The sequence below is a fragment of the Xyrauchen texanus genome, chromosome 44, assembly GCF_025860055.1.
Source record: "Xyrauchen texanus isolate HMW12.3.18 chromosome 44, RBS_HiC_50CHRs, whole genome shotgun sequence".
NCBI lineage: Eukaryota > Metazoa > Chordata > Actinopteri > Cypriniformes > Catostomidae > Xyrauchen > Xyrauchen texanus.
Window position 1 is genome coordinate 31,255,695 of NC_068319.1, and position 26,663 is coordinate 31,282,357.

General features: G+C 41.2%; 1 protein-coding gene across 3 annotated transcripts in view; it reads right to left on the bottom strand.

The window, feature by feature from the left end:
- Positions 1-9,972, bottom strand: part of LOC127636774 (pro-neuregulin-1, membrane-bound isoform-like) — a 64,297-nt gene extending 54,325 nt beyond the window's left edge. The window contains exons 1-3 of one of the 3 annotated variants that reach the window (XM_052117496.1): positions 9,717-9,972; positions 2,188-2,362; positions 350-471 (exon numbers count right to left, since the gene is read on the bottom strand). In XM_052117496.1, coding sequence (XP_051973456.1) covers positions 350-471; positions 2,188-2,362; positions 9,717-9,813 — 394 coding nt within the window. In that variant the 5' untranslated portion in view covers positions 9,814-9,972. Of the gene's footprint in view, positions 1-349; positions 472-2,187; positions 2,363-9,716 lie in introns of those variants that run through there. The other 2 variants (XM_052117497.1, XM_052117498.1) reach the window with 2 other exon arrangements.
- Between the last annotated feature and the right edge of the window lie 16,691 nt (positions 9,973-26,663).

The window sequence follows — 26,663 nt, forward strand, 5'->3', positions numbered from 1 at the left end:
GAGAACTATGTTCCCCAAAGACAAATTGGAAGGTAAAACATCATATAATGTTTAGTTGTATTACTTCCAATATAGCAAAGGGTGAATATAATTTACAAATCACTCCTTTATTAGCATTTTTCATACTGTCCCAACTTTTTCGGAATTGGGGTTGTATAAAGCTCTCAAAAACACTTTCTATTTGAACAAGTATGTGACATTCTGGTCATACACTGATTACAGAGTTTATATATCCCACTTCATGCAAAAGAACTCTGGGCAAAATCCCAGATAAACAGTATATCCCTCATGTTTCTCTTCTATTTCCATATTATGTGGTGTGATGCCAATGGAAAAGATGATGTGGTACCTTTGATGATGGTCAGATTTGCTGTAGTGTTTGTTTTTCCCAGGCTGTTGATGGCCTCACATGTGTATAAACCAGCATCTGCTTCCGTGGATTTCCTGATCAGAAGTTCTGATATTTTCCCCCTGTTAAAGTTTCAGGAACATTTGTTTTGTTTATATTTACATTAGCAGCATCCATGACTTCTGTGAAGCCCTTTGTGGTAAAATCTACTAGTACTGCTGTCATAGTTGAACTGTACATCATACTAAACTGTCTCTCTTAATTACCATTTCTTTATTATAATTTACAGGTATAACCACTAGAGGCAATTATAAGGGTTCCAAGTAGTTTGGAAAAGTTAAAGTTGAGAAAATGTACAAAACCACCTGTGGCGGGGCGGAGGCTGGGTCGTGATCCTTCACACCCGGTTCCATATTAGGCTAATCAAATACATGTCCGTAAACTACCCCTCTCTCTCTCTCTCTCTCTCTCTCTCTCTCTCTCTCTCTCTCTCTCTCTCTCTCTCTCTCTCTCTCTTCTCTCTCTCTCTCTCTCTCTCTCTCTCTCTCTCTCCTCTTCAGTTGACCTTTATCCCTCAGAGTGGCTTGATTAGCCTAATACGGGACCGGGTGTGTAGGATCACGACCCAGCCCCGCCCTCCGCCCTGCCACATTGCCAAATTTGACATCTGTCAAGGACAAAGTAGCATACTTTTATTACTAAGTACTCTATCTTTAATATGTCATTTACATATATTTGGAAATAGATGAAATTTCGCACACATCTGCAGAGTGTCATGTTTTCCACGCATACAAAGTTTTGTGAAATTTGGATGCCGCATTTACAAGATAAACTCCAATTAGTCATTATAGACTAGATTCAATTCGGATTTTTGAGGGGGGCAACCCTACAACCCTGCAAGCAGGAGCATGTGTGTGACACACTCAGTTAAAAGAGTGCCACTCTAGGTGAATAAATTAGACTAGGTTACAACACAGAAATGACGGAAGCATAATGTTTATATAATTAACATTAAAGCTGTTTTAGTGAGCACACTCACTAAATGGAGACGGAACGCATAAACAAAACTGAACTGGAGCCTGCTGATCTGCAGGTGGCCATTTTGGTTGAGCTGTCTGATCAATATTTTAGCACTTGACCCAAAGAATATGGATGCCAAATTCCAACTTCCTCAATCAAACGGTTACAGAGCTAAAACAGGGTTTTAATTGTAGCGCCCCCTATGGGCAGAATTGGATGAAATTTGGCATGTAACCTCAGAATGTCTTTGTGTCTAAGTTTACCAAGTTTTAAGTTACGACATTGTGTTCAGAAGATATAGGTCGATAAATAAATTTGGGCCACGGTCAAAAATTCATGAGCTTCTATCGTCTTAAGAATTTGACAAATCAAACTTTTGTCATAAGGGTCTCTAGATAATATGTGCAGAATTTTGTGCATCAATTTTATAGACAAAAATGAAAATGAAAATGATGTTATCTAGGGTCGGATGGGGGAGTGTGTGCATCTGAGTAGTGGGTGGAACATTTTGGGAGGATCCTGACAAATTTGGTGTCTCCTAGGGATTATGATTTATGCTGCCCAGTACAAATACAAGAGGGTCGCGGCACCTTCCTTCTAAATATAATTGAATAATGGCCCAGGCGTCTTTGACAAACACCTCCTCACATACAGTACACTGGGATACGACACAGGGTCTGGGCAGAGATCTGTTCATGTTTCAGAAATATAAATAAAATTACATTTCTGACTCAATATTCTCTGAAGCAAAATCGCATACAAACACAATAAAGATGAACCACATTTTTCATAAGTGGAGATAAACTGTAAGAACTTACTGTTTCTTTTTTTTTATCTTTATGCTTTTGGGTTTGTTTTTGCCTGCAAGTTCTTTGCTGTTTTTGTACCACTTGATGGAGGGCGCTGGGTTTCCCGCCAGAATCTCACACTTGAGTACGCTCTTCTTACCATCATCAACGGTCACGCTGCGCAGGGTCTTTAACTTGGGCTCCGCTGAAACACACACACAGAGAACACAAACAAATCACTCACTGAATGTCATCGGCCCACATCTGGCCAAATCTCATGAAAGCTGTCAAGAACACATCCAGGCTTTATTTCTCCTCAAAACCAAAAGAAATTATACTTTGCATAAAGAAAGTCTATAGCTTGATGAAGCCTAATTTTAGGACCATTTAGAACTATTGTTTGCATTGTGACACTTTTTCATGACAATTGAACCCCAGTTAACCCTCCAATACCCCTTCACTAGTTCGCCCTCCCGTCCAGCCCTTGGCTTTTAATAGTAAAATGAATTTGCTTGCTGTCTCATATGGAGGGGCTTGAGATCAAGACTTGATTTGAGCTCTGGAAACCCCCTTGATGCGGAATGGAGTAGGGAAGAATTGGATATTGGATATTGGAGAATAAGGTGGAGTTGGGGAGGAGATGGGACTGCGGTAAAAGGCTGCTTATATATGCTACTGGTGTGAATGACAGGTCTGCATGACGTGCTCCTACAGAACTTTTGTTTAGAACTTTATTATATTATAATATTCTAACATTAAAAGCTAAATGTAATTCTCACTAGTGTAATGCAAGAATCAATGATATATTATTTAAACTTTGAATTATTCACAGATCTTTATAGTGTTTGTTGCACTGCCTTTAAAATGACTAAATTACAGTAATGGGAGTCATCCTTGATGTAATGGTCCTAAAATAGGCTTCATTTGCTTCTTTATGCAAAGTGGATTTATTTAGGCCTCTTTATAAGAAATATAATTTCGTATTTCTTTCATTTGATTTTGGGATGAAATGTGACATGTTTTCGTGAGATTCCCCCTTATGCTCAATATGCTCAGACTCGAACTAAACTGATATTTAAATGAAGGACAATGCCATGGCTTTTTTCTTCATTGGAAACTAAGAATATCAAATCTGATTCTTCTCCAAATCAAACTGTGATGGTGAGTTGAAATGGACTCTCTGGATCTAGAAATCACACAATTGTTCATGGCAGATTTTATTGGAGCAGATTCCAGCTATACCACCATAATCCTCAAGAACAAAAGCTTTGCAAAACAGATTTCATGGGAGAGTAACAGATACTGACAAAAACAAGAGAGAATCATTTTCCCTTCACGTCAGAGCTGATTTATAATTACATGAAACAGGCTTGCCCTTTGAAATGAGCTTTCAGAGCACTTAAGAAAAGCACACAGAAAAATGATGATTTTGACCTTCAAATACTTTACCATCTTACAGTAGAAAGTCCTTTGAGATGCGTTAAGATATTTCAAAGTTTCAGATTCCCAAAGCCGATTACAGACAGGAAATAACAACAGGTTTTGATAAATTATCAATATTATTTATGACGTACATGACAGAACTAGTCTAAACTCAACATGAAGACATTGATCAACTGAAAAGTCATCAATTGTTCTCAAATAAATTGTGAGAATGTGTTTGCATACGCATAAAACTGTTTAAAAGCTGAGAGCTTATTTCATGCAGAATCCAGCAAACATTCATAAAGCAGATCGGCGAATGAGCCGATCTGAATGTGGAGATGCTAATAACCCAAATACAACCCAAAACAAACCCAATATTACTTCTCAACAAAGCATTTCTTACAAACTCAGTATTCAGATCCAGTTTCATAAAGAGTTGAGAGAGATGCATAAATGAAACAGTATGCCAAGTACGCTGTCAAGAACATTTATGATCATCACTTTCTATTTATTTCATTTCAGTTTTCACAAAACACAAAAGCGCCTTGCAAACTCACCAGTGAGCAAGAAAAAGCAAAAAAAAAAAAAATAAAGATTTACACAGAGATTGGTAGATCTGTTACTAAAATCAGTTGACTTTTGCACCCGTTGCATTATATGCCAATGGTGTTAGTCCAAAAATGGGAAAAACTCTATTTTTGTGATGTATTAAAAAGATGGAGAGCCTATATTTGAGAACTATTAAACATCTTTATCCTTTTAGATTTTGGTTCAGAACAAACTGTCTTTTGGTGTCTTCATCTTTAAGGCCCTATAAAGTATGTTTAAATCCCAAAGATAATAGATGATGTCTGACATCAATGTGGCTCCATCCGAACAAATTTGACCTTTGACTCATTTTCAGTGTACTGCAAAGCTCTGGGTTGCATCAGACAGAGAACTCCAGCTATAAGATAACTTGAAGATAACCAGTGATGAATAATGAACATTAACATGTACATTCATTCACTTGGATAAAAGATTTCTGTCCTCGGGAAAGATTTCCTGCTGTATTAACCTTTTCTGATGTAACTTTGTTGATTATAATGATAATTGTAAGTTTTGAACACTCAGGATTGCTCCACAGACATCAAGTGAATCATGTTACAGATTCACTTCGGAGATCTTCTCTCAGTGTTTCTACAACACATTTATTCAGTTCCGAGCTGGTAAAGTTTAACAGAAGCACACAGATTTTTACTGAATGTGGCGGCTGCTATGAAGTAGGGAAAAATCATAATCACAATTATGTTGGTCAATATTGAGATCACGATTATTTAACAAGATTACTCATTGACTTTGGAAACATCATGTATTTATTGAACTTTAAAAACAGTGGATTTCCTTGAACTTGAAATGTAAACTGCTGTCATATGAACATTATTGTATGTTACATCTGGTAGTCAAATAAATAAAAGCCTCCATCACCATCATTAACAGCAGGGGTGCTCATAATTCTATGGAATTACATCAACTTTTCATCATGTTATTGCAGCATCATCATTTACCATGTACAACTATGGTGGCTGTGGTTCAGGTGGTAGAGCGGGTTGTCCACTAATCGCAGGGTTGGCGGTTTGATTCCCGGCCCACATGACTCCACATGCTGAAGTGTCCTTGGGCGAGACACCGAAACCCAAGTTGCTGGAAATGGCAGGCTAGCGCCTTGCATGCAGCTCTGCCATCATGAGTGTATGAATGTGTGTGTGAATGGGTGAATGTGTCACAGTGTAAAGTGTTTTGAATACCGCTACGGTAAAAAAGGCGCTATATAAGTGCTGACCATTTACAATGTCGGTAGTCGTGAGTGAAATTTGGTGATTCTCAATACCACAACAAATAATAACACTAACTAATATGTTAATTATGAAAGAATGGTTTAAGTAATTATTCAAACCTAGTAAACAGTCCGTAATAAAATAACAATTAAAAAAGCAAAGAAATAGATTCAAAATAAAACCAAAATATTGACCTATTCTGCCAAATACAGGTACAGGTACAGATACAGGTGCCATATCCCATCAGACAACATGTTCACTTATCCCTCTAAATGATTATGAAATTATATTCACATAAACAACAGTGACTGTGATGTGGAGGTTTCATTTACATCGATCCAAAATGACATTTAGATGCCGCTGATGGTTTGGTTTAGGGTTTGGGCATATGGTTAATAAAAATATGCATTTCTGTTAGTATTATATAATTTAAAATTAAAAATACAAATGGCTTTTGGCGCCACCCTGTGGATGTTTCACTTAAACAACACTTCCAGCTTCTGCCACTGGAAACAATTAGAGTGTTTCGAATTTCAGTATGCACAGCATTTCCTATGTTATGTCGTCGAATTCACAGTGTGATCAGTCTGCGTGCTCAAGCACACACACACACACACACACACACACACACACACACACACACACACACACACTCACTCATATAGCTCAATGAGTGGACAACAGTATATCAATAAAATCTGTTTTAACACATTCAAATCATATATGAATAATCATGTCTATAGAACATCATTTCATCATTAATATGAGTGATGTGAGTGTTTGTTCAGAGTGGGCTCTGTCTCAGGACCCGTCCAGCTGTTAGACTCTGTCACATACGCTCCCTTTGGGAAAACTCCTACACTCAAAATTGAGTCGGATCAGGATCCACATTCCAGCACACAGTGACTGAAGAATTCCATGATCTAATATGAAGTTCAGACACACAGATCTAGGGACACAATCTAATTGTTATTATTTTTGTAAATATTCAGTACCAGGTTCAAAACAAGTTAAGTTCTACCATAATGTTGATTACCACAAAAAATAAAAAGTTTTGATTGTGAATGGGGCTGATCTGTAAACATTAAAATACTGTTTCAAAAGTATAGACACAAGACATAATCAATATGTGTGTAAACATGATTTTACTGTCATTAAATCACGCACTAACCACATCTGTGTGAAGTTAGAGCCGATTATACAACTTTATTGCCATGACGAAGTAACGCTCTAAACCCTAAAATGACCGTAAAAAATGATTTAAACAATTTTACAACTCAAATCATTTTTGAGTTTTAAAAGAAGAATTTATGTAAATGCTTTAATAAAATTATAAACTTTCTGCCTTGAAACCCTCACAAAATGGACCACCATTAACTTCCATTGTGAGTGTCTCACTATAACCTCAATCTTTTCTTTCTTTTTTCTTTAGAGGGACGAGTCGAAATACATTTTTGTGGTAACCAACATTAAAATGTAAAATGCTGTCGATTGAGCTGAACTTGTAACAAATAAAATGGAGGGGACGAGACGTTGTGTCGAAGAAGCGACACTAGGGGTCTCTCTTGAGAGCCTTTTGCATCTCTGATCTATGAGAAAAGGCCAATGAGAAATTTGCAGACAGAATTTGCATGTCCAGCCCCCAGACATACGGTATAAAGGGAGGGAATAGCGTCTGTTTCATTCAGAAAGTTTCTTCGGAGCCGACTGGTTGTGTATGCAGCGAGCTGCGAGTGACATTCTGTTTCCTCCCATCTCTGAGTGATTGTTGTTGGATCTGCAGCACACATCAGCGGCTTTCTCCTTCTCTGCACGGCAGTGCAGCTTTGCCCCTGGGCGCTTCGACAGCGCAGTAAGAGTTTATTTCTCTAAAAGAGTTATTTTATCTAAAAGAGCAATATACACAGCTGGTGTTGAACATCCTTTTCAGGACGCGTCTTTATAAATATGCCCTTCTGCCCCAGTGTTGTTCCTGGATGCGGTAGAGTGCTCTTCGCTCCTGACGGCCACAGGCGCTGTCTCGTGTGTCTGGGCAGCGATCACACCGAGGCAGCGTGTGTGGATGGCTCATGTTCTCACTGCGAGAACATTACCATGGCAACGTTGCGGTCGCTGCTTTCCTTCCTCAAAAGGAATGCCACTCCAGCCACCCCCTGTGTCGCTCCTTCCCACGGGATTGAGGACGACCTGGCTGGGGTGGAGGCGATTTGGGGATGGCAGCGGGCTCGGTTTTGCCGGATACGTCCCCGCAAACCACCCACCCCCCGACACGCTCGTTGACTTCCGTCCGGGCTCGAGGCAACAGCGGCTCGCCTCACGGCCAGCCTGCTTATCCTCTTGAGCCCCCTGAGCCGGATGAGCTCGCCGCTGCATCGGAGAGTGGTCTGACGTCTGACTCGACTGTGCTGCCGCCTTTGAGCCAGCACGCCCAGTCTGAGGCTGACGCCCAGATGTCCGACATGCTTGCCTGGGCCACCGTCAGCATGGGGCTGGACTGGAACCCTCTGTCCTCCCCACAGCCTTCGCTGCCTAGTGTCGCTTCTTCGACACAACGTCGAAGTGAGTGACAGACGGGGAACTAGTAAGTGATTTCTTTTGACCAAAATGAAGTCATGTTTTGTCCGTACTCTGTGGTTATTTCGGAAATTTGATTTTATTTTGATTAATTGCTCAGCCCTACACTTATCCTACCCTTGACTAATGGAACTGAAGAGGGAATTATCCGATCCCAAATCCATTAGTGAAGACATCTTCATATTGTCAGTGACTGGACCATTTTACTATAGTAATTGTGGCCCCAAAAGAGTTTTTGAAAGTTGTGTTTCTGTTATTGTATTATATACACACGATCAAAGCAAGTGTGATTTGAATGTCTTTTTCAGAACTAACTTCACATTTCTGAGCCATTTTTACAATGACTTATAAACAACTAGTGATTGTTAGTGGCTGTATGAAGTCAGTTCTCTTTAAGTTCACACAGGTGTCCTTGCAGAGTAAACACAGGTGAAATTCAGCACATTGCTTTGATTTTTTGCTCTGAAAGGCAATCACAAATATTTAAAAACAAATTTATGACCAAAGTGCCCGAATACTCACCGGGTCACCGAAAGCATTTTACAGCGAACATTTTTACATGAAGTCATTTCATGAAAGAACCCCAAAAGTAAGTTTGAGTGTCAGTGACAGACTACATCTGTCATACCAGCAGAAAACCCCACAATCACTTCAACATATGTCAGTAAATGGACATTCATACACGTGTGTGCTGAAACACCACTGAAGAGACTGAAGAAAGCGGACATTATTTCCTGTAGCATGTTTCAGCATGAACACGTTTGAGAGTGTAAATGAATCAGTGCAGAGAAATCTCAACAGATTTTTTCCACCTAACAATTCACAGACCACCACGTCAATTCATAGAAACAATGACATTTCAGTTAGCAGCCAGACATTGTGCCCACCGGCCATAAAATATATAAAAAATGAACAAAGTATGTTATGAATGAATGAATTCTCAACACTGGTCATTAAAACATATTCAATATATCTGTTGTTTTCCAGTTAAAATAACTAAACATCCTTAAAACAAAATTATTTACCAGATAAACAAGAAAAGACATTACAGCTTATTTTCAGAGAATGAACATAAATGTATTTAGAATAAAATGTTTAAATGAACTCATCACTGTGAACCCAAATGTTCATCATTGAAACAAACAAGTTGTACTATTCACTTCTACAATTCAGTTGTACAATTCAGTGCAGATTCACTTCTGTTCTGATCTAGAATCAGTGATCATTTTCTTAATTGAGCCAATTCAATTGAAGGAACAAGTTTTCTTAATTTTTGGAGTAAACTCATCTTATTACAGTTTACAATGTATTCAGAATGTTTCGATATTTTTACTGGAAAACAAGGCAAATATACCTGATAAGAATATGATTTGTTCAAGAGTGCTAGTATTACACCCAAGAGTAACATTGACTGAAACTGCAGTGCGATCCATTTGACCACTTGAATCCACTCAGAGTTGGACACTATTCAATCAAATGGGGAAATTCTCTGTGTGTTAAGTCACCAGACAAGTTTCCTTGTTAATGGTTACAAGCATTTCTTTCTTTTTCTCTTGACAGAGTCTCATGTATGCAAATGTCAGAGTGGATTGCAACACCTGTAACCTGAAAATGCAACTTGTGTATAAAGAGTGTCGAGCTTAAAACTATTGCACTATTCAATAACAGACAACCTGTCAATCCATTTACACCACCCAATATCTTCACCCATTTCCCAACAGTGTGAACAGAGCAGCTCTTTACCTTGTGGTGAGTTGTCTGACTTGTTTGATTTCTCGGAGTCTTTCTCTTTCTTCTTGTCCCCTCTTTTAGCATCTTTACTCATTCTCTTCTCAGACATGATGGCGTTTAGATCCGAGGTCTGTCCCCTGCATACAGCTGTCAGTCTTTGTCCACGTGCTTTGAGTGGTGTGAGTGTGGACTCTTTCTAGCCAACAGCGGAATAGAAAGTCTCCCCCGTCTGCATGCGTGTTTTACAGCACTGGAGAGGCGGGGTCAATTCATCCCACGTTAAAGCAGTGTGTGCTTTACAAATGACTGTATTATTCTGTTTATTTTTAAAAACAAGTTTCGTTTCAGACCTGTTGATATTACATGTATTTTAAGACTACGTAACCTTTCAAGACAAAATTCCTAAATAGATCCAATGATCTTCTAATTTATGTATTAAAAGATTAAATATATCATAGAGATGCTGTTATTTACTGTTTACCATGATTGTACCAAGTACTGTGAAATGCAGTAACTTCTCAATGGAATAGTAGCATTTATACACACATAATAATGCTTAATTGTATCATCTTTCTTTGTCTCTGTATGTGACGACATATCGCTGACGAAAGCACGATAAGCTTGACAAGTCCAGACGTGTTGACTGATATTCAAGCAGTACCTGCTTGCCACAGTCTGATCAGGATCTATCAGGATCAGTTTGTAAGACATATGGGAAAAGGGTCAGGCTCAGCCTACCAACTCTAATGAAAGTACCACAAATACTGCCATCTACACAGAAACTGACACTTTATTCTGTGAAACACATTTCTATGAAAATGTACCGTTTTATGTAAAGGCTTTTGCTTAAATGCTTGAAATGAGTTTTGTAGAAAAACATAATTGTTATTTATGAAATGTTGTAACATTTTAACTTTTCTATTTTTAAAATGGGTAAGTTAAAGCAGATAATAAAAAAGTAGTCAAAAAGTCAATCAGCATACATGGTAAAACCTTCATATATGTTTTGTGTTCCCACGCAATATGTTTTGTGTTCGTTCGCAATATGTTTTGTGTTCCCTCGCAATATGTTTTGTGTTCCCACGCAATATGTTTTGTGTTCCCTCGCAATATGTTTTGTGTTCGTTCGCAATATGTTTTGTGTTCCCACGCAATATGTTTTGTGTTCCCACGCAATATGTTTTGTGTTCCCTCGCAATATGTTTTGTGTTCCAACGCAATATGTTTTGTGTTCCAACGCAATATGTTTTGTTTCCCACGCAATATGTTTTGTGTTCCCACGCAATATGTTTTGTGTTCGTTCGCAATATGTTTTGTGTTCGTTCGCAATATGTTTTGTGTTCCCACGCAATATGTTTTGTGTTCCCTCGCAATATGTTTTGTGTTCGTTCGCAATATGTTTTGTGTTCCCACGCAATATGTTTTGTGTTCCCACGCAATATGTTTTGTGTTCCCTCGCAATATGTTTTGTGTTCGTTCGCAATATTTTTTGTGTTCCCACGCAATATGTTTTGTTTCCCACGCAATATGTTTTGTGTTCCCACGCAATATGTTTTGTGTTCGTTCGCAATATGTTTTGTGTTCCCACGCAATGTTTTGTTTCCCACGCAATATGTTTTGTGTTCCCTCGCAATATGTTTTGTGTTCCCTCGCAATATGTTTTCTTTCCCACGCAATATGTTTTGTTTCCCACGCAATATGTTTTGTGTTCCCTCGCAATATGTTTTGTGTTCGTTCGCAATATGTTTTGTGTTCCCACGCAATATGTTTTGTTTCCCACGCAATATGTTTTGTGTTCCCACGCAATATGTTTTGTTTCCCACGCAATATGTTTTGTGTTCCCACGCAATATGTTTTGTGTTCCCTCATAATGTGTTTTGTGTTCCTCGCAATGTGTTTTGTGTTTCCCACGCAATATGTTTTGTGTTCCCACGCAATAAGTTTTGTGTTTCCCTCGCAATATGTTTGAGTTCCCTCGCAATATGTTTTGTTTCCCACGCAATGTTTTGTTTCCCACGCAATATGTTTTGTGTTCCCACGCAATGTGTTTTGTGTTCCCACGCAATATGTTTTGTGTTCCCACGCAATATGTTTTGTTTCCCACGCAATATGTTTTGTGTTCCCACGCAATATGTTTGTGTTCGTTCGCAATATGTTTTGTGTTCCCTCGCAATATGTTTTGTGTTCCCACGCAATATGTTTTGTGTTCCCTCGCAATATGTTTTGTGCTCGTTCGCAATATGTTTTGTGTTCCCACGCAATATGTTTTGTTCCCACGCAATATGTTTTGTTCCCACGCAATATGTTTTGTGTTCCCTCGCAATATGTTTTGTGTTCGTTCGCAATATGTTTTGTGTTCCCACGCAATATGTTTTGTTTCCCACGCAATATGTTTTGTGTTCCCACACAATATGTTTTGTGTTCGTTTGCAATATGTTTTGTGTTCCCACGCAATATGTTTTGTTTCCCACGCAATATGTTTTGTGTTCCCTCGCAATATGTTTTGTGTTCGTTCGCAATATGTTTTGTGTTCCCACGCAATATGTTTTGTTTCCCACGCAATATGTTTTGTGTTCCCTCGCAATATGTTTTGTGTTCGTTCGCAATATGTTTTGTGTTCCCATGCAATATGTTTTGTTTCCCACGCAATATGTTTTGTGTTCCCACGCTAATATGTTTTGTTTCCCACGTAATATGTTTTGTGTTCCCACGCTAATTTGTTTTGTGTTCCTCGCAATGTGTTTTGTGTTCCCTCGCAATGTGTTTTGTGTTTCCCACGTAATATGTTTTGTGTTCCCACGCAATAAGTTTTGTGTTTCCCTCGCAATATGTTTGAGTTCCCTCGCAATATGTTTTGTTGCCCACGCAATGTTTTGTTTCCCACGCAATACGTTTTGTTTCCCACGCAATATGTTTTGTGTTCCCACGCAATATGTTTTGTGTTCCCTACATGTGTGCTCAATATGTTTTGTGTTCCCACGCAATATGTTTTGTGTTCCTTCGCAATATGTTTTGTGTTCGTTCAATATGTTTTGTGTTCCCACGCAATATGTTTTGTTTCCCACGCAATATGTTTTGTGTTCCCTCGCAATATGTTTTGTGTTCGTTCGCAATATGTTTTGTGTTCCCACGCAATATGTTTTGTTTCCCACGCAATATGTTTTGTGTTCCCACGCAATATGTTTTGTTTCCCACGCAATATGTTTTGTGTTCCCACGCAATTTGTTTTGTGTTCCCTCGCAATGTGTTTTGTGTTCCCTCGCAATGTGTTTTGTGTTTCCCACGCAATATGTTTTGTGTTCCCACGCAATAAGTTTTGTGTTTCCCTCGCAATATGTTTGAGTTCCCTCGCAATATGTTTTGTTTCCCACGCAATGTTTTGTTTCCCACGCAATACGTTTTGTTTCCCATGCAATATGTTTTGTGTTCCCACGCAATGTGTTTTGTGTTCCCTCGCAATGTGTTTTGTGTTCCCACGCAATATGTTTTGTTTCCCACGCAATATGTTTTGTGTTCCCACGCAATATGTTTTGTTTCCCACGCAATACGTTTTGTTTCCCACGCAATATGTTTTGTGTTCCCACGCAATATGTTTTGTGTTCCCACGCAATATGTTTTGTTTCCCACGCAATATGTTTTGTGTTCCCACGCAATATGTTTTGTTTCCCACGCAATATGTTTTGTGTTCCCACGCAATTTGTTTTGTGTTCCCTCGCAATGTGTTTTGTGTTCCCTCGCAATGTGTTTTGTGTTTCCCACGCAATATGTTTTGTGTTCCCACGCAATAAGTTTTGTGTTTCCCTCGCAATATGTTTGAGTTCCCTCGCAATATGTTTTGTTTCCCACGCAATGTTTTGTTTCCCACGCAATACGTTTTGTTTCCCACGCAATATGTTTTGTGTTCCCTCGCAATGTGTTTTGTGTTCCCTCGCAATGTGTTTTGTGTTCCCTCGCAATGTGTTTTGTGTTTCCCACGCAATATGTTTTGTGTTCCCACGCAATAAGTTTTGTGTTTCCCTCGCAATATGTTTGAGTTCCCTCGCAATATGTTTTGTTTCCCACGCAATGTTTTGTTTCCCACGCAATATGTTTTGTGTTCCCACGCAATATGTTTTGTGTTCCCACGCAATATGTTTTGTGTTCCCTCGCAATATGTTTTGTGTTTCCCACGCAATATGTTTTGTGTTCCCTCGCAAAATGCTTTGTGTTCCCTCATAATATGTTTTGTGTTCCCACGCAATATGTTTTGTGTTCCCTCGCAATATGTCTTGTGTTCCCACGCAATATGTTTTGTTTCCCACGCAATATGTTTTGTGTTCCCTCACAATTATTTTGTGTTCCCTTGTAATAGTTTGTGGTAAATATCATACGGTTTTTAAAACAATCATTCTTACCACAAAAAAAACTGTTATATGGTTACAGCAGGCTTACTATAGTAAAACCATGGTTACATTTTGTAAGGGCATTTATTTATAAAAAAAATTTGGTGGTGGAAACCCTGGTTTTAAAAACCATAGCCTACTTGTTCTACCACAAAACAAGGGTGTAAATGTTTTTTGGCAAAATTATTATGATTACATCATGGTTAAAATATAGTTACTGTAAACCATGGTTCATTTTTGTAAGTAAAGCAAAAAGGAATTGGGAGGGAACACAAAATATTATCAGGGAATGCAAAACTTTTTGTGAGGGAATTCTATTTCAGAAGACAAATGTCCACCCTGTCCTCTAGTCTAAGGGACTCCAGACTACTAGAAGACAGGTTTGATTTTATAAAGAAATAAAAAAATGTATTGGGCTTGGGGCACAACATAATTTTATATATACAGAATTTATTATTTTATAGTTTTGATGACTTTACTATTATTATAAAATGTAGAAAATAAATAATAAAGAAAGTTTGAAAACACCTAGTCTATTGACTGGTAATTTATGAAAGTATAAAACTGACATAGCAGTGTGAAAGAAGCCTGGTATAACTAGCATGACATCTGATCTAAGATATTAAAACATGTATTCTCTTTACACAGGCAACTTTAGCCATGTTACCGCCAGTGTTTATCCGTTTTCATTAGCACAAGCTCTGGCACGTTAGTTACTGAACAAACAGGTAACACTTCAAAGTAAGTCTCCAGTTCTTTTAAACTTGAACCTTTAAGTTTCAGTCAGTGGGTGTTGAATGAAACCAGCCCGTATGCTAAGAGAAATTCAGGTAGATGGCACACAGGTGGGTGGGGTATTGGGTGGGTCGAGGAAATCCAAGGGTTCTTCTCCTGCGTCACAGATGGATAAGGTTCAATGATCCTGGAGTGAGATGGAGTTAAGGAATGTGTGGGCTTCAATAGGAGCGTGCCGCAGCAGAACTGCTCCAGTGCATGCTCAACACCAGTGCACAAGAGCGGGAACGAGATAGAGATCATTTAATGAAATCAAACAGAGTGCCAATGACTGGAAAGTTATACTGAATTCCGTTTAAAGCAATCAAAGTTCAAATCAGTGGAGATGAACTCTAGTGAACAAGATGAGATTCAGAATATAAATTCAGAAACTGTCATTTACATAAGCGTGCTGTTTAAAACAGTACAGGAAGTCATCCAATGAAGAGAAATGCATATTTCATGAACTGTACACCCTTTTTATGATCTTCCCTAGGGGCCCACAAACCCATAGGCCGGCCCTATGCTTCAGTATCAAGAAATACAAAAATACAAATAATTTCATATTAATAATTACTGTAAATAAAAGTCTTTGTACAGTGTCCCCAGGTTACCTACACACTCTCTTCCTGACAGCTGCTTTCGAGCAGTTTTGAGAGCAAATAAAAGAAGAGTGCTCATGATTCGCAATTGCGGCTGTGTGTGTGTGTGTGTGTGTGTGTGTGTGTGTGTGTGTGTGTGTGCGTGTGTGTGTCAACTATCAAAATACATACCCAATATTTAGGAAACCATGTATATTTAGAGAAATATACAGAATTGCTTCAAGGAATTAGCAAACTTCAAGAGCCAGGACATTTGAGTTGTTTGCAAAACTCTTTTATTAAGACATAATTCCGTGAACTTTTTTTCCAACAATTTTTTCCTCACAAGCAAAAATTTGACCTATTAACAGCCTGCTAATTCCTTAACTCAATTAAAAAAACTCAATGAATTAATTCAATCAAACTTTAAATTAGTATGTTAAACTATGGAAAGGACAAACTACGTAGGACAAAAGGTGTTTTTTATCATGTTTTAAAAAACAACTTCTGATCTTTGAGTGAATCTGAGACAAAAGTCCATAGGCTTCTATGTTGTGAAAAAAGTTTACACTTAAAATGTTAAAGTTTCCCTATACATAAGTCAGGCATGTGAGGTATTATTTGAAAGCTTAAAATGTGATCTTTTCAGAGATAACCTTCTGCATTTATGTTACTTTACATAACAAAATAAGGACTCAAAACATTTGGTTGAAATTTTGCACCCTCTAGAGGTAATGGGGTAGAAATATTTATATAAAAATAATAGCCGTAACATAGCACATAAATGGAAAAGACTTATATCAAATGAAAGCTTATTTTCTTGCCCTAATACCACAGTTCAAAAGATTTTCAAAAGAATTACAACATGAAATATGATTTCTGTAAGTAATCAAATACAAACATCTCAATTATGTGCAGATAAATGCTGCTGTAAGCCTCAAATAGCTAAAACCTTTATATCTGCTTTAACCTTAGGCAGTTCTCAGTTGGCTGAATAATCTAATATTATCTAAGATATGCCATCTAGAAGGAAAAGCATAGTAAACAAATCTTCAGAAAAATATGTTTTCAACTATTCATCATAAATAAAATGTTATTTATCATCACAAAGATAAGGATCTCAGCTTTCTAATGACACCTAGATTGAGCTTCTAGTCTACTCAGTGGCTAAGATATTCAATAAAACGTCTCGGGTTACATGTGTAACCCTTGTTACCTGAAAAAAGCGGAACGAGATGCTGCGCTGCTAAGCGCTACGGGGAACAACTCTACACATGTAACCCGAGACGTTCCCTTTACAAAAAGCTTTACTACGATGCTGCGCTGCTAAGCTCTACGGGGAACGCAATACCCACGCCACCGCACTTGGGGCTGTCCGGACCCCTACGGTTGTGCAGTGTACTCACAAAAACGCGAGAGGTCTCAGAAATGAGCTTGAGATGTTGACTCAAGGGCATAAGAGCCCGGAGTAGCATAAACATCTAAACCACTCAATTTTGATGAATGTGTGCGGAGAGGACCAGCCTGCCGCATCACAAACTTGTTCAGGCATGAGCTGAGATGTCGACTCAAGGGCATAAGAACCCAGAGTAGCAAAGCATCTAACCCATAAAGTTCCATGAATGTGTGCAAAGAGAACCCTATCGCAACACAAACTTATCGTAAAAACTGATGAATGTGAGCGGAGAGGACCAGCCTGCCGCATCACAAACTTGTTCAGGCATGAGCTGAGATGTCGACTCAAGGGCATAAGAGCCCGGAGTGCAGAACATCAAAACTAAAAAAGTCCAATGATTGTGTGCGGAGAAGACATCCTGCCGCATCACAAACTTGTTTAGGCATGGGCTGAGATGTCGACTCAAGGACATAAGAGTCCGGAGTAGCAAACCATCTAGCCCATAAAGTTCGATGAATGTGTGCAAAGAGAACCCTATCGCAACACAAACTTGTCATAAAAACTGATGAATGTGAGCGGAGAGGACCAGCCTGCCGCATCACAAACTTGTCCAGGCATGAGCTTGAGATGTCGACTCAAGGGCATAAGAGCCCGGAGTGCAGAACATCAAAACTAAAAAAGTCCAATGAATGTGTGCGGAAAGGACAACCTGCCGCATCACAAACTTGCTGCAGAGGGAGACCTCTAGTTAAGGTTTTAGAGGAGGAGAGCCCTCTGGTAGAGTGCGCCCTGAAACCTACTGGCGAAGCTTGACCACGCGCCTCGTAGACCCGGGCAATAATGAGGATGCCTCCTTGAGGGCACCCCGCCCACCAAGCTGTGGCAAACCGCAGTGGCCACATAGAACCTGGCAGTGGCGAGGCAAGTGCCCGCTGACAGTTCTTTCTACAGAAAATCCAGAACTGAAGCAAACTGGCAGTTAGCTGGTTCTGTAATAAGAACTTTAATAGAAGGAAACGCATGCAGGCGCATTTGCGTTACTACGTTCAGCCCCTCTCGAGGGGGAGGGGGGGGACTGGGCGACTCGGGGAGAAGTAGAGGAGACATTGCGCTATCAACAGAGGCGAAGAGCTCCTCTTCTGCCCTGTAAAATCTACCCAGATCAGTTCCAAGTGGAGGGAGCCCTAGCACTTGAAATGGTCTCGATAACCTCAAGAGAAAACCCTGTGAACCTCATTTGGTACCCTTAGGGGTCAGACATGAAAGGTTTCACAATTCGGGCCAAGGATGAGAAGGTCCTCCCTGTTCGGAATCGCCCAAGGCGAGCCGTCGAGGAGAGGAATTAAATCCGAGAAACATCCTGTTCGGCCAGCGCAGCGCCATTAATAGGAGGCAAGACCCTTGCTGGTGAACATTGCCAAGACTCCCGGGAGCAGAGAAACCGGGGAAAGAAACGCATAAAGACGCATTCTGGGTCATGTATGTGTCTTAACGTCCAGACCCAAGGGGGCTGGGTGATTTCAGGGAGAAGTAGAGGAGACATTGCGCTATTCATAGAGGCAAAGAGGTCCTCTTCTGCCCTAAGATCTCACCCAAACTTGTTCCAAGTGGAAAAAGCCCGGCATTTAAAAAGGTCTCGATAACCTCAGGAGAGAGCCCTGTGTCCCTCAGTTGGTACCCTTAGGGGCCAAACATGAAAGATTCCACAATTCGGGGCAGGGATGAAATATTGCCCTGTGCCTGAGATAGAAGATCCTTCCTCTTCGGAATCGCCCAAGGCGAGCCGTCGAGGGAAGAAATTCAGCCCGAGAACCAAGCCCTGTTCGGCCAGCGCGGTGCTATCAGTAAGAGGCAAAAACCCTTGCTGGCGAACTCTGGCCAACTACTACCTTAGGGTGGAGTTCTTAACTCCCACGTTGGTATTTCCTGTCTGGACCGTAAATCTGCTCCCTTATACAGGCATCCAGGGATATAACTGACCTGAGTGACAGGAGCTTACCCTGGGCCCTAAGGAGAATCCGACGTGTCAGAAATACAGCTGACAGGAACGTGGGTCTCCTTGATGATTTATGTAAGAGGCTACCGCTGTATTGTCCACCCACACCAAGACATGGCAGCCTCAGGAGGAGGTATTTCAGGGCCAGAAATACAGCCATCAACCCGAGACAGTGACTGTGACAACCGAGCTGATGACCCTCCTATCGCCTTAAGCTGGACGACCACTTAAGGCCGCTACCCCGCCTGTCAGGGAGGCGTCTGTCGTTAGCAGCCTGCGACAACAAGACGCACCTAGAGTGGGACCCAAGGCAGAAAACCAGGGTCTGAACCACATAGGAAGGGAACGAAGCCTGAGGCACGTAACCCTATTTAGCCTAGGGGTTTTGGCCCTTGGAAGAAATCCCCTGGCTTTTGGCCACAACAAAAACGGTCTCATAAGCAGAAGGTCCAGAGGGATCACGTGGACGCGGTCGCCCTGAGACCTGGAAATCGTTGATACTGATAGCAGTGCAACCTTGACCTAGCCTGACTTTGCTCAGGGTGATCTGAATGGACTCAATTCTAGCGGGAGACAGTTGTGCCCGCATTGTGATTGAACTCCATACGATGCCCCGATAGACAGTGTTCTGAGTGGGAGAGAGGACGCTTTTCTTGGCGTTGAGCCTCAACCCCAGAGAAACAGATGTCCCTGTGCTGAACTGCCAGTTCCTGGAACTGCGCTAGGATCAGCCAGTCTTCTACATAATTCAGAATGCAGATGCCCCAGAGTCGCAAGGAGCCAGCGCTACATCATGCATTGTGAATGTGCGGGTAAAAAGGGCTAGGCCGAGTGAAAGAACCTGATCCTGGAAGACTTCGCCCCCGGAAGCGAACCTCAGGAACTTTCCATGTTGTGGCAGAACTTCTAAATGAAGTATAGAAGTGCGTCATAAGATCGATGGTGACCAGCCAAACGAGTTGTAGGGCTTGAGACACGACCGTCTTGACAGGCATCATCTTGGACTTGAACACCCACGGGCAGTTCAAGCTTTAAGACCTAAGCCAGATGCCACCCCTCACCCTCCATGGGAAACGGGAAGTATTTAGTGTAATAACCTAACTTTCTCTCGGGAAGGGGAACACATATCATGGCCCCTTTAACCAGGAAATTTAGGTTTTTTTTTTTTAACATAAAAAAGAAATCCGGTTTACGGTAGTGAGAACACGCCGTGGAAACACGGAAAAGAGGCGAGTGAATTAAATCCTGATGCTCTTATAAGACCCACAGAAAAGAATATATCTGGCAGAAGTTTCCATGCTGCCAGGATCTCTGAGATGGGTATTATATTTGAACACTTCCTGTTGAGGGGTTGTCGAGTGTTTCGCGTCCTGAATAAAATGCAGCCAATTTTGACGGAAGCCTCTGCAACCCGAAACACCAAGAGGTGGCGGGAATGGAGGGGCTTCGAGGGGGTACCGGGAGGGGTGAAGTGAAGCACGCGCCCCGTCCCGAGGGGAGCTACCCCCTAATCTAGGCGCAAGACCGTCTGTGTTTTCTCTTACTAGAAATGATAGCCCTGAGGTCTTGCTTCAGGGGCGGCGAGGGAGGCGAGACTGTCCCCAATCCCTGGGCGGAGGAGCACGACTCGCCACGCTTTGCTTTTGAGCCTCCGGTTAGACAGGACTGAGGCGGGTCTGAGGCTTGCTCGTCAAGCGCAGAACCCACACTCAGGTCGTCCGGGAGGTCATTCTGGTACGCCTGTAAAACAGCATAGTGTGCAGAGCAGCACCAGCCTGACCTGCTGCTTGATAAGCCCTTCCCACTAAAGTGGAGGTTGTCCTACAAGGCTTTGAAGCGAGAGAGGGCTTCTTAAGTGACGATGCCGAGCCCGGCGAGAGATAGCCCGCAAGCGTCTCTTCGACCGGCGGCATCACTGAATACCCCCGTGCCTAGGCACCCATGATGGTCGAATATAATGACGTCGAGAGTATGTGAACACGGGAAGAAAATATATATATATATATTTTTTTTATTTTTATTTTTTTTTTTTTTTTAGGGGTTCCTCCATGAGCGAAAAAGCTCTTCATGGAGGTTATCAAAGAAGGGAAGGGACTCATGAGGCGTTCCCTTTCTTAGACTGGAAGATAAAATCTATCCCCTATTTGGAGGGTTTGGTGTCTCTTTTTCGCGTGGCCAGTCCAATCTGGCAACCGCTTGAGTAACAACATCGAGCAATTCCTCCGTAGATTTTTTTATCGCGGACGGAAAGCTCGGAGGCGGGAAGAGAATCGCGATCCTCCTCATGATCCGAAGAAGCGTCGGAACGCGCTTCCAGATCATGTGAAGGACCAGCTGGGTTTGGGGTGAGAGCGAGAGAAAGGGATCAACCCGTCTCTTGCTCCTCAGCCAAATCCATGCAAGAGCCCCACGAACGATCTTCATTTTTTTATTTTTTTCCGTGAGTGCTGACTCCCGGAAGCAAGCGAGGCGAGCACGAAGCACTCTGCCTGTTAAAGCAAATCGCAGTGCTCGCACCCACCCTGCTGCATCGCGAGAGCAACGTGCTTACCCCCAAACAAACAGAGCAAAAACTGATGTGTGTCCTCTTCAGCTATAGAGCAAGAAGAGGGGAACACACACCGTTTGCACTTTCAGTCATTCTCTCTTTATTTTCTCTTTTTTTTAGAAATATATATATATATAATATTTTCTAAACAGAAAAGAAAAGAGAACAACGTTCACTGCACACTGCCTAACTGATTCTAACTCCTAACAGAGGAAAGAAAGTTTTGACAGGGTTTGTGAAACACACAGAAACAGAATTGCTCTGAAAAAAGAGTTTCTGATGACACCTGGTGACGTATCCATTTATAGCCTGGCCGCAGGTGCATCTAATGATTACATCAGCCGAGGCTATAAATTCCGGTCAATGTTCATTGACGTGTTACACACACTATTTCAGCTCGGTTCACAGCTAGAGTTGTTCCCCGTAGCGCTTAGCAGCGCAGCATCGTAGTAAAGCTTTTTGTAAAGGGAACATCAAGGGAGGTGCATGATCTGAAAATTAGACTGAATGTCTATGGACAAGCACATCTGTGAGGTCTAAAGTGTGTGAGAGTGCCACCTACATTTCAGATCTATATAATGTGATGGAATGTGATAGAGAGAAAAACATTCTAGTGCTTGTTGCCATCTAATATGGAATTAGACTTTTCAAAGTGAGATAGAGTGAACAGAACCAAAATTACATTTGAACAAAATCAGGACGAAAACAAAATATTGGAGCTGTAAAAATTAAAGCGTTAAAGCATGCAATAAATTTAAAAGGTTTAAAGCATAAATGTTTCTTAATCACAATTAATGCATTTACCGGTATACGGCATAAACCAGCACAACCACTGTTTGCAGAGTTTACATTCCCCCCCAGCACTAATGCTAAGGAAGCGCTCTGTGAACTGTATGGGGCTATTAGCGAACTGCAGAAGGATCACCCTGACGGACTGTTTATTGTCGCCGGAGATTTCAACCATGCAAATCTCAAGACAGTGCTCGCTAAATTCCATCAGTATGTGGACTTTGCAACGAGAGGGGTGAACACGCTTGACCTTGTTTACACAAACATCACAGGCGTGTACCGGGCGGAGCCCCGCCCCCACCTCGGCTACTCAGACCACATCTCTGTTATGCTAATTCAAGCATACAGACCGCTCGTCAGATGCACAAAACTGCTCCAGAAGCAGGTGAAAACCTGGCCAGCAGGAGCCATCTCTGCTCTTCAGGACTGTTTTGAATGTACTGACTGGCACATGCAACATATGGCGACTCTACCAACTTGGAGGAATACACAGCAACAGTGACCAGCTATATCAGCAAGTGCAGTGATGATGTCACCTTCTCCAAGACCATCACCACATGCTCCAACCAGAAGCAGTGGATGACTGCGCAGGTGCGTGCGCTGCTGAGGACCCATGACTCCACCTTCAGAGCAGGCGACAAGGCTGCCCTAAGAACACCGAGGGCCAAACTGTCCCGGGCCATCAGAGGCAAAACACGCACACACCCAGAGAATCCACAGTCACTTCCAGGACAGAGGTGACATGCGGCGCATGTGGCTGGGCATCCAGGCCATCACCAACTACAGGACAACATCAGTTGCCTGTGACAAAGATGCCTCCCTTCCAGATGCGCTGAACGACTTCTACACTAGGTTTGAAGCACATAATGACGTGGTAGCGAGGAAGACCACCCCTCCTCCCAACAACCAGGTGCTCTGTCTTACCACGGCTGATGTGAGGAAAACTCTACATAGAGTCAACCCACAGAAGGCTGCTGGACCAGACAACATTCCTGGCAGAACGATGTGCAGACCAGCTGGCAGATGTACTAACCGACATCTTCAACATCTCTCTGAGCAGCGCCGTCGTTCCAACGTGCTTCAAGGCCACCACCATCGTCTTCATACCAAAGAAGTCTTCAGTGTCCTGCCTCAACGACTACCGTCCCGTCGCACTCACACCCATCATCATGAAGTGCTTTGAGAGGTTCGTCATGAGGCACATTAAAACCCAGCTGCCCCCCTCACTAGACCCACTGCAGTTTACGTATCGTCCAAACCATTCAACAGATGACGCCATCTCCACCACCCTCCATCTGGCCCTCACCCACCTAGATAAAAAGGACTCACACATTTGAATGCTGTTCATAGACTTCAGCTCAGCATTCAACACAATAATTCCTCAGCACCTGATTGGAAAGCTGAACCTGCTGGGTCTGGACACCTCCCTCTGCAACTGGATCCTGGACTTCCTGACTGGGAGACCTCAGTCAGTCCGGATCGGGAACAGCCGGATCTCCACCACCACCACCACACTGAGCACTGGGGCCCCCCAGATCTGTGTGCTCAGTCCACTGCTGTTCACTCTGCTGACTCACGACTGCGCAGCAATGCACAGCTCGAACCACATCATTAAGTTCGCCGATGACACGACCGTGGTGAGTCTCATCAGCAAGAATGATGAGTCAGCATACAGAGAGGAGGTGCAGCGGCTAACGGACTGGTGTAGAGCGGCTACCAACAACCTGTCTCTGAATGTGGACAAAACAAAAGAGATGGTTGTTGACTTTAGGAGAGCACAAAGTGACCGGTCTACGCTGAACATTGACGGCTCCTCTGTGGAGATCATCAAGAGCACCAAATTCCTTGGTGTTCACCTGGCGGAGAACCTCACCAAGTCCCTCAACACCAGCTCTACCAAGAAATCCCAGCAGCGTCTCTACTTTCTTCAAAGGCTGAGGAAAGCACATCTCCCACCCCCCATCCTCACTACATTCTATAGAGGGACTATTGAGAGCATACTGAGCAGCTGCATCACTGCCTGGTTTGGGACTTGCACCGTTTCTGACCGCAAAGCCCTGCAGAGGATAGTGAGGACAGCTGAGAAGATCATCGGGGTCTCTCTTCCCTCCATCAAAGACATTTACAAAAAACAATGCATCCACAAAGCAACAAGCATCACACAAACTCTTCACCCTCCTGACGTCTGGCAAGAGGTGCCGAAGCATTTAGGCCCTCACTGCCAGATTGTGTAACAGCTTCTTCCCTCAAGCCATCAGACTCCTCAATACTCAGAGACTGGAGTGACACACACACACACACACGTGTCCTGAGTTGCACTTTAATTATTGTCACTTTATACCTGGCTGCTACCTCAATAATTGCTATGTGCATAGAATTCTATCTCATAGCTCATTATGTTTACATTTGACATTTTTAGAAACTGTCATCTTTTTGCACTACTGTGTACTGGTCAGCGCTGCACTGTCACTCACTGTGCCTATTGTCCTGTTAATTTTTTGTAATTTATTGTACTGTCCCATACTTTTTGCACACGTTTGCACATGCACTTTTAATAGGTATGTTATTTAGTCTGAGTAGTCTCATGTGGTTCTGTATTTGTCCTTTGTTGTTTTATGTAGCACAATGGTCCTGGAGGAACGTTGTCTCGTTTCGCTGTGTACTGTACTAACTGTATATGGTTGAACGACAATAAAAAACACTTGACTTGACTAGAAGGGCAGAACCTTTGCGATGTGTCGATGTGTCTGCCTGGAGTCAATACACTGATGCACACACGACAACACACAAAACAGCCATGTCAATGACCAAATGATTGAGAAAGGAGCTTTTGATGGTATTTGTTGTACAAAACAAGCCTAGATGGGACTTGAGACAGAAATCAAGTATTTTTCAGCCTAAGAAAGGCTTCACAATTGCAAATAGTTACAGTCTACCAGCAGATTAATATTGCAGAAGATGAGAGTTTAAGAGGATTGATGTCCATTGCAATAAATATGCAACCTATGGAGAGACTAGTTCTTTCAGTTATTCAAACTCCCACTTTGGGAAACATTTAATGTTACTTGAATTGGTGCTATTTTAGTACATTTCTATCTTTATACTGTGGAAGGCCTTGTTTGGAAAATAATAAAGCAATATATTGTTACATATTGTTTTGTTTTCTTTTGTAAGAAGGAAATAAATGCATTTAACAAGAAAATAAGTATATTTAGAGTCAAAATTCAGCACTATCAAAATCTGCGATTACTCGTCATTAACTGTCAAATTATTACGATTAATCGGGATTACATATTTTAATCAACTGAAAGCACAAAAAAAACTTGTTTATCATAAGATTATAAACACATACAATATTATTTATGAATAACTGGAGTCTTTTTTATTTGGAAGGATTTAAAAAAAAAATTGACCCATTTGTGAATGGTGAGGTTTTAAATTTGAGTGTAAAAAATTGCAGGCAGAAGCCTGTATATTTATATATTTCACCAAAGGATGGCCCTATAAATATCCACATAGATCCGGATTAAAACCCCAAATATCCATTGAATGAAAAGTCTGTTCACCCTCTCAGTGCAACTTTTACCTTCTAAATCATCTTTTAGCATCACACATGCTTTATATTACAAACAAAAAATATATCTAGAGCAGTATCTGGAACTATATTACACACAAATTGTTTATTGACTTCATATAATTTTTAGGTTCAGTAATGTGAATTGATGATGCTCATAACATATATTTATGCATGAGTGCTTTAGACTCATCTCACTCATTCATTTCTGGTTTCTTAAACTTTTTCAAAACACACAGGAAAAGTAAACATTGCAACACAAAATGTGTTTACTAGTGGGTCCCTTTGTATCTGCAAACAAAACATATATGATTCATGTTACAAAATTGTGTTGTACGTACACGAGTTGCTCAATGCTGTTATTTCCTTTAAACAATAATTTACGGAGATACGTAATTGGTGACTTTATTCACCTACGCCAAGCTGTTTTGAACAAACAATTTATAGTAGTGAGTTCAATGCACTTAAGGGACCTCAAGTTTCCAGAGGACTTTTCTGAGAAATTGCAGTCTGTATAAACGCCTACATGTAACGTGTGTGACCAACACCAAACCCCCCTACCCCAACATTAACATCTTTACCATCCAAATGCACATCGTAAGTGTCACAGATCTACCAACTCTTTAGTACTAATTAATAAAGGAAAACGTGAATAACTTCTGCCATTATCCTACTTCTATTCTAGGGACTGAGAACTGAAAAATCGAATTATGAAGAGACAGCAGGATTACACTCTTTAATAATTACAGCCATAACAGTCTTGTTTTAGATTAACTGAAAGGGAAAATTTTTTTTATATGAAATATAAAATACAGCTTTAGACAGTTAGGAATAAGCAGTATATGACATGCATCTAACATGTAACAAATCATTATAGATCCCTCAAAAAACTGTCTTTAGAACCTTTTCCTCCATTTCT